Source organism: Moschus berezovskii, chromosome 7, assembly GCF_049115385.1.
Source record: "Moschus berezovskii isolate FMDL1 chromosome 7, NW_MosBer_1.0, whole genome shotgun sequence".
NCBI classification, from domain to species: Eukaryota; Metazoa; Chordata; class Mammalia; order Artiodactyla; family Moschidae; genus Moschus; species Moschus berezovskii.
Window position 1 is genome coordinate 58160286 of NC_142466.1, and position 22522 is coordinate 58182807.

The following is a 22522-nucleotide window of genomic DNA, read 5'->3' on the forward strand; positions in this document are numbered from 1 at the left end:
TGAGTTACCATGGCTTTATCATGTATACAAATAGCAGGGAAAATATAAGTTGACCTTTGTGCAATGGTTTATGTTGCTCCAAGTAATAAATAAAGGCAGAGAAGCAGCTCTGGGTTAGTTCTCCTTCTATCGCAACTCTTTCTCCCAGGTAGCACTCTCAACCATTAAGTACTTTTAGTCCTAGAAGATACTTCTTGAGATTTCAGGATGAACACCCTTGATTAACTAAATTACCAGCAGCAGAGTCTTTTCTTCCAAAAGCCAACCAAAGGCGGTGCTAAGGGTTAACTACTCTCACCTTCCCCTCCTCCTCCTTTATAACTAACTCACCTCCAATCCTTTGTGGAAGGAGGTGGGACAGTTAACAATTGAGAAGGCAAATGCAGCCAGAGGGATGAGTAACCAGCTCTCACAAACTCCTGCTACGCACCCTAAGCCTGAAGTTCAATTCGAGGCTGAAGTATAAGGGTAGCTGCTCCTGTTCTGAGAGGTCAAATAAAATGCACAGAGTAGGTAACAGGAGCCTAATGCTAAGCATAAAACGTATCAGTGATCAGGAGACCTGTCTGACTATGCTTTCAGTTTTCCTAAATATACCCTATTCCCCCTTGGCCCTCGTACAAGTTATTCCTCATGCCTAGGAGTGGTGTTACCCTTCTGCCTCACTCACCTTTCCCATCTTAGCATAGCCATCCCTACTCTCAGATGGCTTCCTTGACAGACACACCCAACTCAAGAAAAACAGGAGTTTGCTTTTCATTCTCTCAAAGGACCCTGTACTCCCCTTTCATAACATCTACACTGTCTGTTGCTGCTGCTGCTGCTAAGTCACTTCAGTCGTGTCCAACTCTGTGTGACCCCATAGATGGAAGCCCACCAGGCTCCCCCATCCCTGGAATTCTCCAGGCAAGAACACTGGAGTGGGTTGCCATTTCCTTCTCCATTGTGTGAAAGTGAAAAGTGAAAGTGAAGTCGCTCAGTCGTGTCTGACCCTTAGCGACCCCACGGACTGCAGCCTACCAGGCTCCTCCATCCATGGGATTTTCTAGGCAATAGTACTGGAGTGGCTTGCCATTGCCTTCTCCAACACTGTCTGTAGTAATCGTATATTCATTTCCTGTTTCCCTCACTAGACTGTAAGCAATGTTAGTACACAGAACATATGGTCTTTGGGGCATAGCAAACTATGAAGTGAAGTGAAGTGGCTCAATCGTGTCTGAATTTTCGCGACCCCATGGACTGTAGCCTATCAGGCTCCTCGGTCCATGGGATTTTCCAGGCAAGAGTACCGGAGTGGGTTGCCATTTCCTTCTCCAGGGATCTTCCCCATCCAGGGATCGAACCATAAAGATCTGCTGAATGGACTGAAAAAAAATGAGTAAATGATGATGATTATGAACCAACATAAAACAAAAGGAAGAAGACAAAAACTTAAGGGAAAAATCACATAAAGAGTTCTGTGAAAGTCAGCTTCCGAGGACAGTTTTCTTGCCAACTGAAGGAAAAGTCAGTGCACAAAGTTAGGTGCAAGAGGATTAGTAATCAGAAATGTAGACTACTATACAATTATATTATGAAACCTTATTATTATGGCACTATTAAAACTGTTGCTGATTCGCACTGTTATATGAGAGAAACCAACACAACGTGGTAAGGAAATGATCCTCCAATATAAAAAAAAAAGAGAGAGAGAGAAATAAACTTGAGACTTGTTAAAACATAAGGAAAAAAAAACAGAATTATTCTTTCAAATCCATTTAACTGATGGTGACACTCCAGGGCACAGCTGATTCTGAGCTTCCCTGAGGCGAGTGACCCCTGCATTTTCCCCAGGGAAAGCTGCCTCCAACAAAGCAGTGAGTAGTTAACAAGCTCAACTGAGACAGCTGACTTGTCAATAACTATGCAAATCACATGCAAAATTACCATGTTAGAGACAGGAGGAAAACTGGACTGGAAAGCCCAGCACTATCATTCAGCGGGTACAGAAAGAAATCACCCCCATTTCCTTTCCAAGAAGAATTTCTCATGGGGACATAGCAGGCATCAAGAACCACAGGCTAAGTTACTGGGAATTGCTATGGCCACACTTCCGGTGAAATTTGTTCTTTGGTAGTAACTTTTGTACATTCCCGAAGGAAGGGCAGCCCTTTGGCAACTGCCTCAAGGGTAATAAGCCATTCTCTTCTGCCGGGGGCATAAAAGCTGGCTTGAAAGAGGTCAATCAAATAAAGAGCTGGCCATGCCACATCTGGGAACTGCACCTCAAATATAAAGCAAACAGCCGAGTCATTTTTGTCAACAGGTCAACAACATGGATCACCTTTGCAATAAAATCTGGTCATCTGATCATCTATACTTGGAAATTCTATTTGGAGATACATTTGGAGGCTATCTCCTCTGTTTAGAAACCAGCAAAATAATGTGAGTTATTAGCAAACCTTGGAGTGGTGGATGTGCTCTCCATGTTGGAAGTTAATCGTGCCAAAGGTATCTGTAGGGCTTTTCGTTGTGTGCTTTTCAACAGACCATTGCTCATCTTCACTACCGCTGGCAGCTGAGACTGTCCAAGTATAATCTATCCCATGATGGTCTCTAATCAACAGTCCACAGTAACACCTTAAATTTGACATAAAAACCAATTTAAAATAGAAAACACACAATTTAAGAAAAGGAAATAGAGGTAATGGGAACTCCCCTGGTGGTCCACTAGTTAAGACTTCATGCTTCCATTGCAGGGGGTGTGGATTTAATCCCTGGTTGGGTAACTAAGTTTCTACACGTTGTGGGCAAAAAATTTAAAAAGAAAAAAAAAGAAAACAGATTCAATGTTTCTACATGTTTCTAGGGTAATCTATAGATGACATATATCAACAGTTTTTAAAACTTCACATTGAGGTTTATATTCGATTTCAAACACTGGGTTGTTTTCTAAGTTTAAAAACATTCTCAGAGGTTCTCTCCCTTAGCGGCACATTAGAATCATTTTGGGGATGCTTTAAGGAAACACTAAAAATCTCTTATGCACCCATGTTCATAGCAGAATTATTCACAATAAGCAGGAGCTGGAAGAAACATCAACAGATGCATATATGAACAAAATTTTAAAATTCTGAACATCAACTGATGAATGGATGGACAAAATGAAAAAGTTCTAAAGATCCATTACACAACAGTGTGAATATACTTAACACTGCCGAACTGTACGCTTAAAAATGATTAAAATAGTAAAGAAAACAAACACAAACATCAAATTGTATATTTTAAACATGTGCAGTTTATGTTATGTCAACTGTACTTCAAAAAAGCTGTTTTCACAAAAAAAACCCAAGACTTAAGAAAATTAAGAAAATATCCTCATGTAATACGTAAAATGCACATCAAAAGGAATATTAACCAATCCAAAAAAAGAGATATGACTTCAGAGATATATATAAACATAGAATTTTTTATCTAAGGCTTACCTGATTAAATTCTGACAGACCTGACATCCTGCAGTGCATCTAAATAAAACAGATAAAACCACTGTTAGTTTATTAATATATTTTAAAACAAATTTAATTCATATATAAATATCTGTTAATTTTCTATAGTCTGGAAATCAGAATTACTGAGTATTCATATATACTACCTCCCAAATATTCCCCTATGTCATTTACCATATATAATTACACCTTAGCAACTATGATCTAATTAACAGAACAGAGTTAGGAAACAAAATACCTGGATTTAAATCTCAATGATTTAACAATTCTTCTAAGCCCCAGTTTTCATATCTGAAAGTAATATCTGACCCATACAATTATTAAAAGGATTAAGAGTGATAATATATGTAAAGTGTCTTACAATATCTGGTACACTGCAGTTTGTACAATAATGTTGGCTACTAATATTATACTATGAAGATAACAGAATTCTTAAGAATTAAGTAAGAAAATATACATATACAATTTTAAAATCCTAAACACTGTCAAATTGAGAAACATCTGGTGTGAATATAATTGTTAACTTTAATCTCTTTTTTATGATTCAAAAAAGCCTCTTGGATTTGGGAGTTAGCATTATGGTCATCAATGATCACATTTTTAAGTCTGAAGATTTTCTGTTTGTTTTGTAAAAATAAAGTTTTTAAATCTTAGCATCATGGCAGATCCTCCGTTGTTACAAGCAGGCTCTCTAATTGTGCTTCTCGGGCTCTGCTGCTGCTGTTGCTGCTGCTAAGTCGCTTCAGTCGTGTCCGACTCTGTGCGACACCATAGACTCGACGGCAGCCCACGAGGCTCCGCCATCCCTGGGATTCTCCAGGCAAGAACACTGGAGTGGGTTGCCATTTCCTTCTCCAACGCGTGAAAGCGAAAAATGAAAGTGAAGTCGCTCAGTCGTGTCCAACTAGTAGCGACCCCATGGACTGCAGCCTACCAGGCTCCTCTGTCCGTGGGATTTTCTAGGCAAGAGTACTGGAGTGGCTTGCCATTGCCGTCTCCGTCTCGGGCTCTAGAGTGCATGAATTCAACAGTTATGGCACAAGGGCTTAGCTGCCCTGCAGCATGTGGGATCTTAATTCCCTGCCCAGGAATCAAACCCAACCTGTTCCCCACATTGCAAGGTAGATTCTTGACCACTGGACCACCAGGGAAGTCCCTGAAGAAGTTTTAACTAGAAAAGAAATCTAGTCAAAAAATGGAATAAAAGATAGTGTCCATAAAATCAGTCATTCTAAATTATTCAGAAATGAATCTTGCAGCCTTTCAGAATTTTTTTTTTCCTCAACAAGTTCAAAATGAGGGGGGAAAAAGGCACTGTAATCAAGTCCATCGGATTTGTTTCTTATTAGGAGGTACAAAGAGAACCAGTAAAAGATCAACTTCTATCTAAGTTTAAAATAATGAACCATCACTCTTTTGCTGTGCACTGTAAGGAAGAAAACTGCATGAAGCCTACAGTTTTGAGCATTTCACTAGGGTCTAAGGAAAAGGCTGCATAGGAGAAACAGCCATAATCATCCATTAACCTTTTTTACAATCACCGAAAAAGAGAGACTGCTTTCTTCCAATAAAAAGTAGTACATCTTAGACCATTCATGGAATTATGATCATTGATGTTCTTCTTGAGTCTTCGGGCTAATGACCTACAGTTTACCACATTTCATGAAGTTCAAAGTGACTGTGAAGATGATTTTCCATTTACAGAACAGTGGGAGTCACCTGAACTCAATCTGCCTTCCACTGCATCCATCATCATACTAAAAAATGTCATAAAAGATGAAGGGAAAAAACAAGGTTACCCTGGCTTTTTATTGTGTAAACATTTCATAAGCAGGTAAAATGAGGATTTCCAATCACAGGGCTTATAAGCCACAGGTAATTCAAAGAGGGTGGGACTAGTAAATATTTAACAAATGAAAAGAACACTATTTTAGTCATCATCCCCAAAGAACTAGAATTTCAGTGACCTCATGGTGCTATCTTTCATGAACATACAGCTGTGATTTCTAAACTTCAAATGAATATAAGGCTAATTGTCCAACAGAATCTAAAAATAGAATGGTCCCCCTAATTAAAACACTGCTCTCCTATTTTCCTTTCCTTTTAACTCTTTTCCCTAAGGGCAATACTACTGAACCTTAATTTCATGGATCCATTACCCTGGGGAATTTTCCACAGTCCTGTCTTCCTTTATCTTTCACTGGCTACTGTTTTGAACTTTGTTCTACAACTAGAGTTTTCAAAGGATTGTCAAGAACTCGGAGTGGTCAAACTCAGGTCATTTCATTCTGCTGCCCTTGCTGCCCAAGGAAAAAGCTTGCAGGAGGAAAAAATTAAGAGTTTCTATAATCTGAGCATGGAGTCCTGAAATATCCCAGCTACTATATTCCATAGACACCTGGGGATAAGGAATTCACACTATGTTGAAATATCTAATACTCAAAAGTTATTAATTTATTATCCAAACCCAAGTGGAATAGATGTAGTACTAGATACTTCCCTGGTATCTGTCCTCCCACTAGACAAACAAGTGTATCAAAGATAAAGCAAGAGTAAAATTTACCACAATAGCAATAGTGGCTCTGCCAAGGTAAAGTCATAGCTCTAAATTTCAATAAGCAGTCTTCCAAGTACTGTAGGTTTATAAAGAAAAATGTAATTAAAAATTATACCTGTGAGGGTCTTTAGAGCTGGGTATGATTTTGTTACATTCTCTCTTGTTGAACACTCCTTCAATCCAAGATTTCTGGGACTGAATAGAAAAATGTCATTATTTTTGTAGCCTAATGAAATGAGAACTCAGTATAACCACAGTAGGCCAAGTAGACAAAATACGTTTAATTATAATAGACACTAATTAAAATGCCAAGACCAACCCCAAACAGACTAAGCATTCATTGGCTTCTATTACAGACACATAGACAGAAATAATTTGAATGCAAAAATATTCCCAAAGTGAATTAGTTATAATCTCATTTAAATGTAAGATCCCTAAATGCATAAAACTCTACCAAGGAAGTAAAGATATAGCTGAAGCATTCTCTTAATTCTTCCAAAAGTCACTTTTAAATCTTGCACCATAACCCTATAGAGTGAATATGATGCTCTTAAACTTCAAAAATCTCACTTATAAAGTCCAACTTTGGCTAAGATTTGACAGGAAGCTGGAAAGAATGTCAGAGGAGGGCTGTAATCTCAGCAAGATTCTATGAAAGGAGTTCAATCTAAAACTAATCTGGAGGATATGTAATGGGGAATACTGCACATGTGCCCTCAGAAGGGACCTTAACTTAAAAACTGATTCCCCAATTCACAGGATAAATGCCCGATTCACAGGAAATGAGACTTACTTCCTGACCAATAACCATCCATCAACAGTATCTGCCATCCTCAAGATAATGAATTTACTGCTTGGACTCTGGCTGGATGCCCCTTCTTTGCACTCCCTGTCCCAAACCCTCAACAGATTCACCTGTAGCTTGTGACAGCATGCATTTCCCAAACTGCAATTCCTCTGCTATTCCCAAATGAACTCAATTTCTGGTCATTCAAGTTTGCCTCAGTTTACCACTTTCTTCAAGGGAGAATTTGCTACACATTGAATAAGCATAGCATGTTATTGGCTAAATTTCAAAATATCTGAATTCATTCAACAAACATTTTAGAATAAACCTCCATGTGGCATGCTGGGAATCCTACGGCAAATAAATCAAACTTCTTACTCTGAAGAAACTCAGAATAAAAAGAAGGAAATGGATAACAAATTGACATCGTTAAACCTCATGTGTAACAATTAACTATTAAAAATAGCTCCAAAAAGAGAACTTAATTTAGGGGCCAAACTTCTTACTCTGAAGAAACTCAGAATAAAAAGAAGGAAATGGATAACAAATTGACATCGTTAAACCTCATGTGTAACAATTAACTCTTAAAAATAGCTCCAAAAAGAGAACTTAATTTAGGGGCCTATGTATATAAATTAAGCAAGCTATGCTCAAATATTCCCTTCTTTTAAAAGGCTAGACAGCCAACACTAGTAGAACTATCTGGGCAAATTACTTTCTTCATACCTGTTTGCTCATCTATTTAAAAAGGAGATAATAATAATAGTAATACCTTACTGGGCTATTGAAAGGAATTAAAAGCTTAGATTTCTCCTTGGGACTATTAAGGCTCAATAAAGCTTAGTTATTATTATTGGTAATATCAGAGGTAAAAATTAGCTTTTTGGTTGGTAGCATGGGAACTTAACATTGGTGTACTTTTTTCATAGAAAAATACTTTGGTGAGCTCCAAGTCTCCCTCCTAGGACCTCTCATACTACAAAGAATGATTTTTATGGGTCCATTTTTCCCCACCAGACTCCAGTTCCTAATAGGCCCCAAGCCAGTCATTGCTGTTGCCCCAGGGCCCAACCCAGTGATTACAGAATGAGCAACAAAACGAACACACTTAAAATAGAACTTCAAGAATTCATGTATACAATTTTCTCTCCAAGGGTGTAAACAGGAAACCTGTGCCCTAACAAGAACATGGAAACCTTCCTCCTGCAACTCCCATATCTTATCTCAAAACTACAGGAAAAGAAAAGCAGGCTTAATTTGCAAGTGTTTCAAAACAATTCTCAAATTAGAGCTTCATTTTTTTGTCCCTACCTCATAATGGTAGCCTATGCAATATACACTTCAGCACCTGTGGAAGAGGTCCCCCCATGTTCAGTTCAACAGAGTACTATTAAAGCCATATGTCTGTTGGTTTTGATTCAATAGCCCAAATCTATTCAGGGCAAATAATCGACATGTGTTTGCCACTTGGAGCAGCACACTGTTGTTGACATTAGAGAACGTGCCATTTCTGCAGCAATCACGGCAGTCTTTATAGACTGGGTATTTTTTATATACTGGGTCAGTGAGGTTGTGTTTTCATTGTGGGCGTTATTTAGGGAAGGGAAAGGGAGACGGAAAAGAAGGAAAATAGTGCCAGCCTTAGGCTGTGTTGGCACAAAGTTTGCTTCACCCTAATATATAATCAGATTTTACAGACCCAGGACTGGGGTGAGGGTGGTGAACAGCAAAGAACTGTCCAAGACTAATCCTCTAATGGTAGCTATACATGAATTAATTCTTGATGTCACTGAAAGTATTTCTACACTGGGGCTTTTTAGGGTTTCCAGATAACAGATTCTTTCTCAGGGGAATCTCTGAGAAGGAACAGTCTTAGAGGCATTTCTTGATTTAAAAAAAAAAAATTCTTCTAAATGTTCATGGATTTTTCTTTTTCAATATCCAGGGGACTGTGTGATTAGGGGCTGAAGGGCACACAGCTAACAAGTAAATTTTTTTTAACTTTTTCATACTTAAAAAAATTAAACAATTAAAACATATTTTTTCCAGGTAAAACTGACTACTTTCTTTTATATCTATGTTTTTATACACACAACACTTACTTGCACCTATTCAGTTATTTTCTTCTCAACATTATTACAGTCTACTTCAAGATAGGCATTAGTTTATTTATCATGGAATCTACACCATGCAGGGAAGCACCAGAATGGATCAAATAGAGAAAATATTTTCACACTCCAGATTGACACTTTTTATTTTCTCTACACAGCCCCTCCCTTGGAGCAAGGACACATTCAAATTGAGTGCCGGACAGATGGATGTGTTGGCTGGGAAATACATCAATGCAAAGTCAGCCCATCTACTGGGAGACTCAGCTCAGGGTCTCCCACGGCGTTTTGTCCATAATCTGAGGGATACCTCATGGGACTCACTTGATCTGAGATTAACAGTCTTAGGTAAAGGGCACCCAAATCTAAAATAACCCAAACTCGAGGATCTGGCTCACCACACTGCCACATGTTAACCTCACTAATTTTCCAGTAAATAATCTTTCCAGAAGGCAGCATTTAGGAGTACTTCTTCATCAACACAAAATAACCTTACAGGTTTTCTTCTCTCTGGGTAGTCAAATGTAAGCACTATTTTGATGGTAATGATTTCTTTTTATTTTTCTTCTTTTTTTAATGGTAACATCTTTAATAGAATGTCAACTAAATAACTCACAATTCCTTAAAATGCCACTTCTCCCAATTGGGTGAGAAATTTTACTGACATTTTCATATACTGCCTTACTGAGCAAAAGCATTTAGAACTTCAGAATGACTATTTAGATTATATAAACTCATGAGTATATGAGTAAAACATTTATGAATTCTCCACAGAGTCTAGTGGGGAATTAGAAGAACTCAACGGTGACCTACTTAGTAGTGTATATCATAAAAGGTTCAAGCTAAAATGTCATACGTCCCTCAACAGCCTAAATTGGTGAAAGCTCTCTTTATGTCAGTCCAAAAACACAATTTCAAATGGCAATGAGAAGACATCCTTTCCTCTGCTGTCACACATGCTCAGCCTTATCCTTAGGGAATTAAACTTGCAAACAAGATGTTTATAACTTCAGATCATGTGAAATCATTTTGATAAGTAGGGAACAGGAAATGGGAGGCTTCCCTTATGAGTGTTCTTTACTACTATCCACGGATAGTGAAATACAGAGTTTAACTAAATGCTGGGCCTATTTGCTGTAGAACCACTCTAAGAAGATTTTCAAGTTAGATACACTCAATCTCCAATTTCCACTCAGCAAAACATTCACCAATCCGTTATTCAGGTACACAGATGGTCTTTATTTATGCTACAAATATCTTCTTAAATTATCCAAGACTTTACTAGTACTACACCTAAGTGAACATGGTCTAGAGAAGTTTCTTGGAGTGAAGCTTTACTATTAACGGAGCTATACTCAAATAATTGACTTTTAGAAAACCCACCATCCTCTGAGACAATAAAGCCTTTACTAGGAATTACAGGCTAAAGGCAATGGCATTTATGTTATTCATAGTAAGGTATATATACAGTGAAGATTACTTGTTTCACTTTCTAAGTGTAGCAGGGCAGAAAGAACACTGCTGCTTGCAATTCCATGCAGATACATATCATATATTTAACATATTTAAATACCACACATACCACATATTTAATTCAAAATCTTTGCTCGAAGAGTAAGAGAGGGCTTATCATATTGAGTGAAGTAAGTCAGAGAAAGACAAATATTATATGATATCACTTATATGGGGAATCTAAAAAAATGATACAAATGAATTTATTTACAAAACATAAATAGACTAACACATACAGAAAACAAACTTTTGGCTGCCAAAGTGGGTAATGGGGGGTGAGGGGAGGTGGAGAGAGATAAATTAGGAGTTTGGAATTAACATATACACACTATTATATATAAAATAGGTAAATAACAAGGATCTACTGTATAGCACCGGAAACTGTATTCAGTATCTTATAATAATCTATAATGAAAAAGAATCTGAAAAAGAACACATACATGTATATGCATGTATAACTGAATCATTTTGCTGTATACTTGAAACTAACACATTGCAAATTAACTATATTTCAATTTTTTTTAAGTGGAAAATAAAAGAATGAGAGAGGACTAGAAGAAGAAAAGTGAGAGAAAAAATATAAAATGCTTAGGTGTGGGCAATTTCAATGCCATTCCACATTCAGGGGTACAGTATGCCCACGAGAAGCAGCTCTCAAACTCTGGGGAGTTAGAACTCCATATTCATTACATTTACCAAGGACCTCCACAGAACTTTCACTTGTGGAATATAGCTACCAATATTTACATATTAGAAATTAAAACTGGGACTTTTTAAAGTATCTCCCCATCAATTCATTTAAAAAATCAATAATTATAATCAACCTAATACATGTTAAAATAAATAATATATTTTTCATGAAAAGTATTTTTTAAAAGGTTTATGAGAAAAGCATTGCATTTTTGTCTGGCTTTAAACAGCAGCATTCTTTTATCTGCTTCTGCACTCAATCTTTTACAAAGTGGTTTGGGTTGACGTACATAAAAAGAATTGACCTGACAGGGACATGGAGTTGGAAAAAGGAAATAGTATTTTAATAAACATTTTAGATATCAAGGATTTGTCATGTAACGTCTGGAAAACTCCACTGTATGCTTATGATAGAATGAGTGGAAAAGGGAAATAATGTACCAGTATAAAAATAATTTTGACTGTGAGGAACTTTGAAAGGGTCTCAAAGATCCCGAGGAGTCCCCAGGGGTACCACACATGAAAAACCACTGCCTGAAAGTGACCACATATAGGCACTAGGGTTCAGTGTGAATGAGAGACAGGATCTGCTGTTTCCTGGCTGGTCTCAGGTCCCACATGCACATCTTAGTCTACACATCTCATCTCAGAGAGTGCACTGCAGTATTTCAACATCACCTATTTAATCTGGTGTTCAACTGAAGAAAATTCCAACATAGAGAAAAAAGCAGTTAGAGATCAAATCTTCACATACTTCTCCTTCTGAGCAACGTAGGAGATTTTTGAAGGATACATTTGACTGAATTTATTTTTACCTTTACATCTGACTTTAGTAACTACCACATGGTTCCTCCCAAAGACATCACTGAAGCATGGTAAGTATGGTATATGCCCTCCAGAACTCACAAGCAGTATATGTTCGGTCAGTCTACCTACTCTTCCATTGATACTTATAAGAATAATATCTTTATTCATTCATTCATTCAAAATACTTTGAAGGGCATATTATATAATTCTAATAAAAACAATAAATAAAATTGGGTCCCAGAGACTAACACCAAAAGAGAAGAACCTATGTTTACTGATAGATATTAATACCAAGTGTGGCACAAGAGCAGGCTGTGGGACTCCTTGGAAGCAGAAATCCCTTCTGTCTGCCAGTATTTGGGGGAGGCTTCAAGGAGGACACAAAACTTAAAAAAGTCCTTGAAAGATGACAAAGTTTTTTTTTCCCCTGCACATCATGTAGGATCTTAAGTTCCTCAACCAGGAATCAAACTTACATGCCTTGAATTGGAAGCTTGGAGTCTTAACCATGGAACTTCCAGGGAAGCTCCCAAAAGATAACAAAGGTTTTGAAAGGTGACTGATGAAGTTCAATGGTGGCTAGAAATGTAGAGACTTAGGCCTGGAGAAGAATTCAGAAGACACCAATGTTAAGGTACACCAAAAGCCACAAAGTCACTGAGGAGGAGAAAACAGAGAAGATAAAAGAGCCAGGAATCTTTGGGAACATCTAGGCATAGGGTACGGAGAAGGCAATGGCAAGCCACTCCAGTACTCTTGCCTAGAAAATCCCATGGGTGGAGGAGCCTGGTAGGCTGCAGTCCGTGGGGTCGCTAAGGGTCGGACACGACTGAGCAACTTCACTTTCACTTTTCACTTTCCACTTTCACACATTGGAGAAGGAAATGGCAACCCACTCCAGTGTTCTTGCCTGGAGAATCCCAGGGACGGGGGAGCCTGGTGGGCTTCCGTCTATGGGGTCACACAGGGTCGGACACGACTGAAGTGACTTAGCAGCAGCAGCAGCAGCAGGCATAGGGTATAGAATAAAGTTCAGGGAATAAATACCAGAGAGTTATTAATCGAGATGACACGATACCTGAAGTTGAGAAGGGAGAAAATTTTTCTCTCTAAAGTTTGTATTATTACAAAAGTAGGTACTTTCAAAGAAATACTGAGAAGTGTTTAATAATGAAAAGAAAGTAAGAAGGACAATTTTTGTTGTCCATGACAAATATACAGATTGAGAGAGAATCAGGAAGTAGATTGTAAAACAGAGAAGGCAGCTAGTGTAAGATATCCTTGGAAGAAAGAAATAAAACAGCCACTAGATCAACAATATAAAGCAAAGTCAATGCTTACGTAGATTTTCAGATACGTCAAGGGCTGTGCTAAATGCTTTAAATGCTATTCACAACTGTGAGACAGATACAATTACCACTGCTACAGAATGGAGCAGGTCGTATGGAATACGACCACTAGCACTCTTTTGCACTGTGTTTAATAGACAAAGTTGAGAGGTTGACTTTATGTTAAGAAAGTTGGAACCATGTATGTAGATAAAAGAGTGAAGATGGAAGAGAGAATAAAAATGACTTTAGAGACTTTGGGGGTGAGGAGCAGGAAACAAAATAATATGAATAGCCAAGGAGGAAGACAGCCTTGAGGAAAATGCTTCTTGTGACAGAGGCAAGCAGTGGAGTGGCAAACTTTCCCTTCTTGGTAATTCTGCTCCAGACCCTCTTATCTATGCTTTTCAGAATATGCTCTACGCTCTCCACATCTCCATTTAGCTGTGATGGCTGCAAATCTCAGCATTCTCCTTTGCTCATCTTAACCAGACAAAAAGGCAGGTGACACATGTGGAATCACAGTGCCCCTTTTCATTACTAGCTCGTTACAATAAAACATCAGCATAGTACAGTATGTTCTCTGTAAACCACAAAGCATAGGAAATGCTCTCTCAGTAGCAGATCCAACAAATTTAAAATAGATGCGGTGGGGGGGGGGGGGGGGGACTTCCCTGGCAGGCCAGTGGTTAAGACTCCACTCTTGCAGTGCAGACAGCACGGATTTGATTCCTGGTCAGGGAACTAAGATCCCACATGCCATGAGGCACAGCCAAAAAATAAACAAAAGAAGAAAGAAAGAAAGACAGGGAACACCAAGAGTTTCTCACTGTTCACCCTATGGAGAAACTATCATATGACTTTCCAGGAATGTCCCTAATACACTAACGAAAAACAAAAAAAAATGTGTGCCCAGATGACTAGACTGTGTGACGTGTAATTGGAGATTTCAGGCAAGTGGACAAGTCAGAGCAAGGTATAATGAAAGGAAAGGAAGTGGAGAGCAAGGGTAAGGTAAATGTGTTTCCTTCTCTAGTCTGTAAGAAATCTCTATCAGAAAACTGGATAAATCCTGTTCTTCCTGGGTAATTCACCCCAGGGGTTGTTAAAATAATTTCCAACCATCCAGCTATCCAGCTGTACATTTTCCTCAGCATTTCTTTAGCTACACTTAGAAATAGGTACTCTGCTTACATTTTTAAAAATTAATTACAATCACTTTAGGTAAACATTTTACAACTGTGTGCATAATTGCTGCTGCTGCTAAGTCACTTCAGTCATGTCCGACTCTGTGTGACCCCATAGACGGAAGCCCACTAGGCTCCCCCGTCCCTGGGATTCTCCAGGCAAGAACACTGGAGTGGGTTGCCATTTCCTTCTCCAATGTGTGAAAGTGAAAAGTGAAAGTGAAGTCACTCAGTTGTGTCCGACCCTTAACAACCCCACGGACTGCAGCCTACCAGGCTCCTCCATCCATGGGATTTTCTAGGCAAGAGTACTGGAGTGGCTTGCCATTGCCTTCTCCGGCATAATTGCTACTTAGCAAAAAAAAAAAACAAACAGATTTGCTGTAATGTTACAGTAGCAGGCGATAGATAGGTAAAGAATCCACCTGCAATGCAGGAGACCTGAGTTCAACCCCCTGGGTTGGGAAGATTCCCTGGAGAAGGAAATGGCAACCCACTCCAGTGTTCTAGCCTGGGAAATCCCATGGACAGAGGAGCTTGGTGTGCTCCAGTACATGGGGTTGCCAAGATTCAGATGTGACTTAGCAACTAAACCACCACAGCCACCACCATAATGTTATAATTGTTAAAATTATAATATTAGTTATAGTTTTTGGATTGCTCTTAGTTCTTGAACTCTAAGCCTTTACTCTTTCATGGAACATGTTAGCCAGGCCCCAGTAACTTTTTTTTTTAATAAGTAATTTTGAAAATGGTGTAAATGTCACCAGTACAACAGATAAGAAAGGAGAAAATCTCTTCTGCTCATTTAAACACTTGGAAAATGTTTTCTGCTCATATGACTCTCCAGAAGGAATAAACTATGCATTGTTCCCCTAATTCTATTTAATCAAGGATTGCCTTTGAGGATATCACACACTTGTTTCCACAGGATGCAATTTTGGTATATTCTTTTCCACGAGACTTCCACCGATTATCAACTAAGAATATTGCCTCACCTAAATCTTACATCTTAATGCAAGATTTTTACATTTATCTTTAGGATTTTTTAACTTAGTTTTTAAAGTCTTTGAAATGTTTAACTTAAAAGATAGAAATTGTTAAGATTTTTATCTGAATTTAAGCTGAAAGATTTAGGGTAGGGTATAAATCAGGTTGGTTGGTTCTTTTTCTCAGAAAAAAATCACATCCAGAACAAACAATCCCCTAAAATTCAAGGAGGAAAAAGATGTTTTAATGGAATGAGGTTGGTTCAGGAAGTTGAGAATCAAAGTCTGTCAGTGGGGTACCAAGAATTCTGTGAGCAACAGAGGTTGGCAGATATGAAATATCATTTGCTAGGAAAAAAGTTCCCAACTTCTCTTTCTGGTTGTTACAGTTGATTTGCAAAGTTCCCATATTGTCGTTTAGAGACTGACTGTACTTTCAATGCAATTCAGGAAGGAAAAGAGAACACAGTTATTGCACAATGCCTTTTTTAAGTCATTGAAAGCCAAATTACACAACAGGTTTTCATTTCCATTGGGCATTTATTATTAAGACATTTCTTCTATATCTAATTTCTTCTGCTATTTTAAGATGAGAAGAAATATATTCTATTCAATAGAAATATATTCTATTCTTGAAATGACCTAAAAAGACAATTCTAAAAAAGTGATAAAAGAAAAGCAACTTTTCTTCTTTAAAGAATGCTTCTTTAAAGAATGTGTCACTCAAATGCTCACATATTTTGTGACTGTATTAAAAAGAAGAATGTTCTACCTTAGTCATTTCTAGCTACAAGCTGAGGAAGACTCTCTTCCCTGACCAAACTTGAGTCAGGCTCTTTCTGACTTGAATCCTCTTTCTAACTAGGCCCCAAACTTGGGCTCTGTCATTAGCTCACTCAGTCAATTTTTAGAATCCAGCTGAGATAATTTAGCAAAAATCCCCCATGCTTGGTGTCTGATCACTCTACTCTGGCCCAGCTTCAGCAAGACTCCTGTTGTGGTCTAGCAAGAATCCCCTAGCCTTGATGTTTCCTCTTAACCCTCTCCATTCACTGATGGTATCCTGCTCCTTGCCAATAATCTCCACTTCCCTTGTATTTGGAGTTAAGCCCTATCTCTCTTGCCTCCTGAAAACTCCCATTGCAATCATTTTTTCTTGACTGGTCTTCCTTGTTCTCTTTAACAAATGTCATGAAAAATTTTTCTTTAACAAAACCCACCCACCATACAGACACACACACACACACATCACTGTCTGTGGGTTAGAAAACAACACTGACAACATATTGGGATTCCAGTAGTTCTTAGAAACTGTCTCCTGGGCTGAAACTTACAGAGCTTGTCCCTTCAGTTAAACTGAAATGAAGGACTCTGACATGAAGGAGACCCCACAGAGAAGGACTTCAGATGTCTCCTTCTGGGTAAATGGCTCCTATTCCTTCCTCTACCACCTTGCTTTTCACACTCAGTATTTGCTGAACCCAAACACCAGCCAGCAAGATGCACTTTGCAGCTGAACTATCTCCACTGAAAGAGCTGCTTCTCAAAATGTGATTTCTCTTGGAAATAGTGGCAATTCTTGCAAGTAGTGGCTATTAACCTCGGAGAAGGCAATGGCAAGCCACTCCAGTACTCTTGCCTAAAAAATCCCATGGATGGAGGAGCCTGGTGGGCTGCAGTCCGTGGGGTCGCTACAGTTCGGACACGACTGAGCGACTTCACTTTCACTTTTCACTTTCACACATTGGAGAAGGAAATGGCAACCCACTCCAGTGTTCTTGCCTGGAGAATCCCAGGGATGGGGGAGCCTGGTGGGCTTCCGTCTGTGGGGTCACACAGAGTCGGACACGACTGAAGTGACTTAGCAGTAGCAGCAGTAGCAGTGGCTATTAACAGCTCAAGAGACCAAAACATGAGCCTGAGAGGCTTGCCTCTTTATCTCATCCAAGAACAAAGATCCAATCTGTAAAGTCTTCTGCCAAGTCACTGACTCCCTCCTAGTTTTTCTTTCTTAACACTGTCCCAGGGAATTCCCTGGCAGTCCAGTGGTGAAGACTCCACACTGTCACTGCTATGTCCTGCGTTCAATCCCTGGTCAGGGAACTAAGATCCCACATGTTGTGTGGTGTAGCAAAAAAAGAAAAGACTGCCCTAAAGACTCTAGCTAATACTATAAAGAGTTTAAATCTTAAGACTTTGGACTCTGTTTTAATCCAGCAAGATCTACTCACTTGACCTGATCACAGAACAATACTGACTACTTGGAATCTGAGTTTCTCTAGGCCAGATAAGGACAAAAATTGGGGGGTTTGGTTTTTATTTGTTTTAAATCACTTTAAACAGACACTAACAGAGGTGACAAAGGTCAGTCAGGATTTACTGATCCAGGCCAAGGATCTGTAAAGTACCCTCTGGACTGAAATCCTTTTGGGAGGAAAATTCTCTTTCCTAAGATAACAAGATTCAGTTTATAGAAAAAAAAAAAAAACTCTTAGCTCTTTAAAATATCAACAGAGGATATCTATTTCCTCCAGGAAGAAGATAGGTGTTCTCATATTCAAAGGCCAACCTGCTCCACGATAAGCTAATAACCTGTGCTGTTCTGTGTTGTTGTTGTTGTTTGGTCTCTAAGTCATGTCCAACTCCTTTGTGGCTCCATGGACTGTAGGCTGCCCGCCAGGCTCCTGTGGGAACTCCTCCCGAGTTTCCCAGGCAAGAATACTAGAGAGGGTTGCCATTTCCTTCTCCAGAGGATCTTCCCAACCCAGGGATGGAACCTGGGTCTCCTGCATTGGCAGATGAATTCTTTACCACTGAGCCACCTGGGAAGCCCATCCTGTTTTATATGCTTATGTGCTAAGTCATTTCAGTCATGTCCCACCCACTCCTGCGACCCTATGGACTGTAGCCCACCAGACTCCTCTGTCCATGGGATTTCCCAGGCAAGACTACGGGAGTCTTGCCATTTCCTCCTCCAGGGAATCTACTCAACCCAGGGATTGAACCCGAGTCTCTATGGTCTCCTGCATTGCCACGCAGGTTCTTTACAACTAATGCCATCTGGAAAGCCCTAAGATAATATAAATAGCAGGTATCTTAGTTGGGTTACTATAACAGAATACCATAGGCTGGATGGCTCACACTACAAATATTTATTTCTCAACATTCTACAGGCTGGAAGTCCAAGATTGGGTTGCCCTCATGTTTGGGTTCTGGTGGGAACCCTCTTCTTGTTTACAATAGCCACCTGCTTACTATAATTTCACATGGAAGAGAAAGCATTCAAATCTTTTGTGTCTCTTCTTGTAAGAGCACTAGTCCCATTCATGAGCACTCCACTCTGAAAACCTAATTATTTCCCAGAGGTTCCACCTCCAAATACCACCACATTGTAGATCGGAGCTTCAATAAATGAACTTTGGGGGGACACAAATATTTAGTCCATAGCAGCAAGTTAACAATTTATTCAGCACTCTGTATGCACCCACTTGCACAAGGCAAAGCACTTTGTTTATATTAACTCTGCCCCAGAGCATGTGGGAAGTAGTTGCAGTTATTATCTCCATTTTACAAATGAGGACACTGAGTCAGAGAGGTTGAGTAATTTTCCCAAGAACACAATAGTTCATAAAAATGACACCAGGATTCAAACACAGGCAGTCAGATTCAAGTCCACGCCTTTAATGACTTCATTTCACCATCATTTACCCTCAGAACTTGCATGTGTACCAATCCCTGAACCTGAACAGTGATTTGGGGCTTACAAATCACTTCCCTGAAGATCTGATCCTCACACAAATCCCATAAGGTCCTTCGCCGATATAAGAGTGACATAAAAAGCACATGAAGTGCCCAGAAAAATCTCTGCTTCATACCCCAACCTTGGTGGATATCCTTAGACCCAGAGAGAGATATCAAGAGGGTCATGAACCCCTAGAAATTGTATAACAACTTTTGCATGGATATGAATACGTGCATTTCTCAAGAGAAAATCTCAAGGGCTCTATTGAAAATAAGTGCTGCACAAGGGTCTGAATATGCTGCTGCTGCTACTGCTGCTGCTGCTAAGTCACTTCAGTCGTGTCCGACTCTGTGTGACCCCACAGATGGAAGCCCAGCAAGCTACCCCGTCCCTGGGATTCTCCAGGCAAGAACACTGGAGTGGGTTGCCATTTCCTTCTCCAATGTGTGAAAGTGAAAAGTGAAAGTGAAGTTGCTCAGTCGTGTCCGACCCTTAGCGACCCCACAGACTGCAGCCTACTAGCCTCCTCCATCCATGGGATTTTCTAGGCAAGAGTACTGGAGTGGCTTGCCATTGCCTTCTCTGCTGAATATGCTGTTCTCCAAAAAAGATATACAACTGACCAGGAAACACAGGAGGATTTTCCACATCATTAATCATTTAAATGCAAATCTAAATCACAGTGAGATACCTCTTCACACCTACTAGGATGGCTATAATCAAAAATTCAGACAGTACAAAGTATTGCCAAGGATGGGGAGAAATTGGAACGCTCATAGATCACTGGTGGGCATGGAAAGCAGTACAGGTGCTGTGGAAAACAGTCTGGAGGTCCCTTAAATGGCTAAACATAGAATTACCATATGATCCCACTAGTTCATTTCTAAGTATCTACCCAAGAAAAATGAAAACAAATGTCCACACAAAACCCTGTACACAAATGTTCGTAGCAGCACAGACAAAAAAAAAAAGCAAAAACAATAAAAATAACCATCAATAGATGAATGGACAAATAAAACATGATATATCCACACAATGAAACATTATTCAGCAATACAAAGAAGTACCATTACATGCTACGACATGGATGAACCATGAAAATGTTATGCAAAGTGAAAGGAATCAGTCACAAAGGCATATACATTGTATGAGTCTATTCATATAAAATGCCCAGAATAGGCAAATCGATAGAGAAAGAAAGTACACCAGTGGTTGCCTGTGGCTGATGGAGATGGAGGGACAGCTAAGGAGGATGAGGGATGGTGGGTATGTTCTAAAACTGACTGTGGTGATGGATGCACAACTCTGTGAAGATAAAATACTCATTAAATTCTATACTTTAAATGTGTGAATTATATGATATGTGAATATATCTCAATAAATCCACTAAAAATTTTTTAAGGAGGAAGTAGCACAGGCAGAAAGAGAGAAGAGCCCAAAAATAAACCCATAAATAATTTGGGTTTAACCATAGTGGAAAACAAAATACCGACATGTTTCTATCCATAGGAAGAAAGCAGGCCATGAATGTGTATTGTTCAGCCCATAAAGTGTTTTCAAAAATCTTTGAAGCAACTAGAAAAATGTAAAAACTCAGAGGTTTCATGTTCAACAAAAAATCTATACATCTGCATTTTCCTTAAGAAGGAGCAAAGTTTAAACAAACAAGCAAGCAAAAAAACAGAATCTGGTAATACTAGGTTGCATTCTAATTTGGCAATGGTCTGTTAAGGCCAAGGGTGGGCAGTCATTTTTAGACAGAGCTTAAATTGCCCAGTAAGCCTGAGTGCCCAGCAGGTCAGGTTTCCACTGTGCGTTTTTGAGTCACTTATCTATAGCTTTCATCAGATTGTCAAAGGAATCTCTAACTCCAAGCACATTCACAACCTTTAGAAAGAAGCGGCCAGCAAACAGTGGCCATTTGCTTTACAGATAAGAAAACTGACCTAACTTGCCTGAGGCCAGGAGAATGTGCAGTCAGCAGTGAAACTACTTTTTCTGACTCTTGGTTACTTTCATTACTCTTCTAGCCTCCCTGCTGATATTTCTAGAACATCTACAATTACCATATCCTGTTCTTTTTTTCAGCAGCAAGTGAGAGAAATCAGCGAGAAAGGAAAGAACTTGCTAGACATTCCAAAATGGCATATGATTTTCAGGCTCTATGATCTTCTAATCACACGCAAATTTTGCCTGGACCTAAATTCCTTTGGTTTGTGTGGGCAACCTGAGCTGTCCTCCTATCCCACAGCCCAAGGAAGATAAAAAGAGAATGTTAAACTCTCAGGCCAAGGAAATAATCCCAAGAGTATGTTTGCTCCAAGGTTACCAGCACTCCTGCTACAGAAAGCACAAGTTCCTGACAGATAAATATGGTTCCACCCCTGGGACAGGTGGTTTGCTGATGTCAAAAATGACTATTTGGGCTTCCCTAGTGGCTCAGTAGCCTGGTGGGCTACAGTCCATGGAGACACAAAGAGTTCGATACAACTGAGCAACTAAAACTTTCACTTTCACTTTTAGTGGCTCAGTGGTAAAGAATCTGCCTGCTAATGCAGGAGACACAGGTTCCATCACTGGTCCAGGAAAATCCCACATGTCGTGAAGCAATTAAGCCAGTGGGCCACAACTATTGAGCCTGTGCTCTAGAGCCTGGGAACCAGGACTGCACAGCTCATATGCCACAACAACTGAAGACCCACACTCGTGTTCTGCAACAAGAGAGTAGTTCCAGCTCTCTGCAACTAAAGAAAAGCCTGCACAGCAACAAAGACCCAGAATAGCCAAAAATAAATAAATAAATAAAATTAATCTTTTTGAAATACAGTACATAATTAAAAAAAAAAAAAAGACTATTTACAAGAAGCTTCAAGTCCACAATAGGTAAAGTGAGGAGAGAATGTCACTTGTTTATAGTCATTTACCCCACCGAGCTTTGAGTTTGCCTGGGAAGAAAATTCTATATGATGCCCACACATAGTTTAGGCAGAGGTGGGAGAATAAAGAGCAACCCATTCTCTGAGATCTGCTCTTACTGAAGAGGATTAATGATGAAAATAGCCAAATCTGAGCATCAGAAGACCTCTTAGTCCACCTGACGTATGATCTCAGTAGTTCTGAAAAGCAAAAGAATAATTTAAAATAAGGGGTGTGTGTGTGTAAAGGTGACAGTAATTGAGGATTCACTGATGGATAAGTGAGAGTGGGCTGGGGGTGTGTGTACATGGAAGGCTGATCAGTTCCGAGCAATGATAACAAGGTTTCACTACAGACCTTCATAATTACACTTGATCTGAGCTCGGAGAAATAGAATTTAAAAAAAAGAAGAAC

The 22522-nt window shown here is 39.3% G+C and overlaps 1 protein-coding gene and 1 non-coding gene across 5 annotated transcripts in view; one reads left to right on the plus strand and one right to left on the minus strand.

Annotated features, from left to right (window-relative positions):
- The window catches only part of TRPM6 (transient receptor potential cation channel subfamily M member 6), a 154416-nt gene that overhangs the window by 94417 nt on the left and 37477 nt on the right, over nt 1–22522 (minus strand). For all 4 annotated transcript variants that reach the window (XM_055426893.2, XM_055426894.2, XM_055426891.2 and 1 more), the window contains exons 2-4: nt 6158–6237; nt 3465–3503; nt 2442–2619 (exon numbers count right to left, since the gene is read on the minus strand). In XM_055426893.2, coding sequence (XP_055282868.2) covers nt 2442–2619; nt 3465–3503; nt 6158–6237 — 297 coding nt within the window. The remainder of the gene's footprint in view (nt 1–2441; nt 2620–3464; nt 3504–6157; nt 6238–22522) is intronic.
- LOC129557657 (small nucleolar RNA U2-19) lies at nt 22235–22314 on the plus strand. The gene has a single exon (XR_008686257.1). It is a non-coding gene; the product is annotated as a small nucleolar RNA U2-19 (small nucleolar RNA).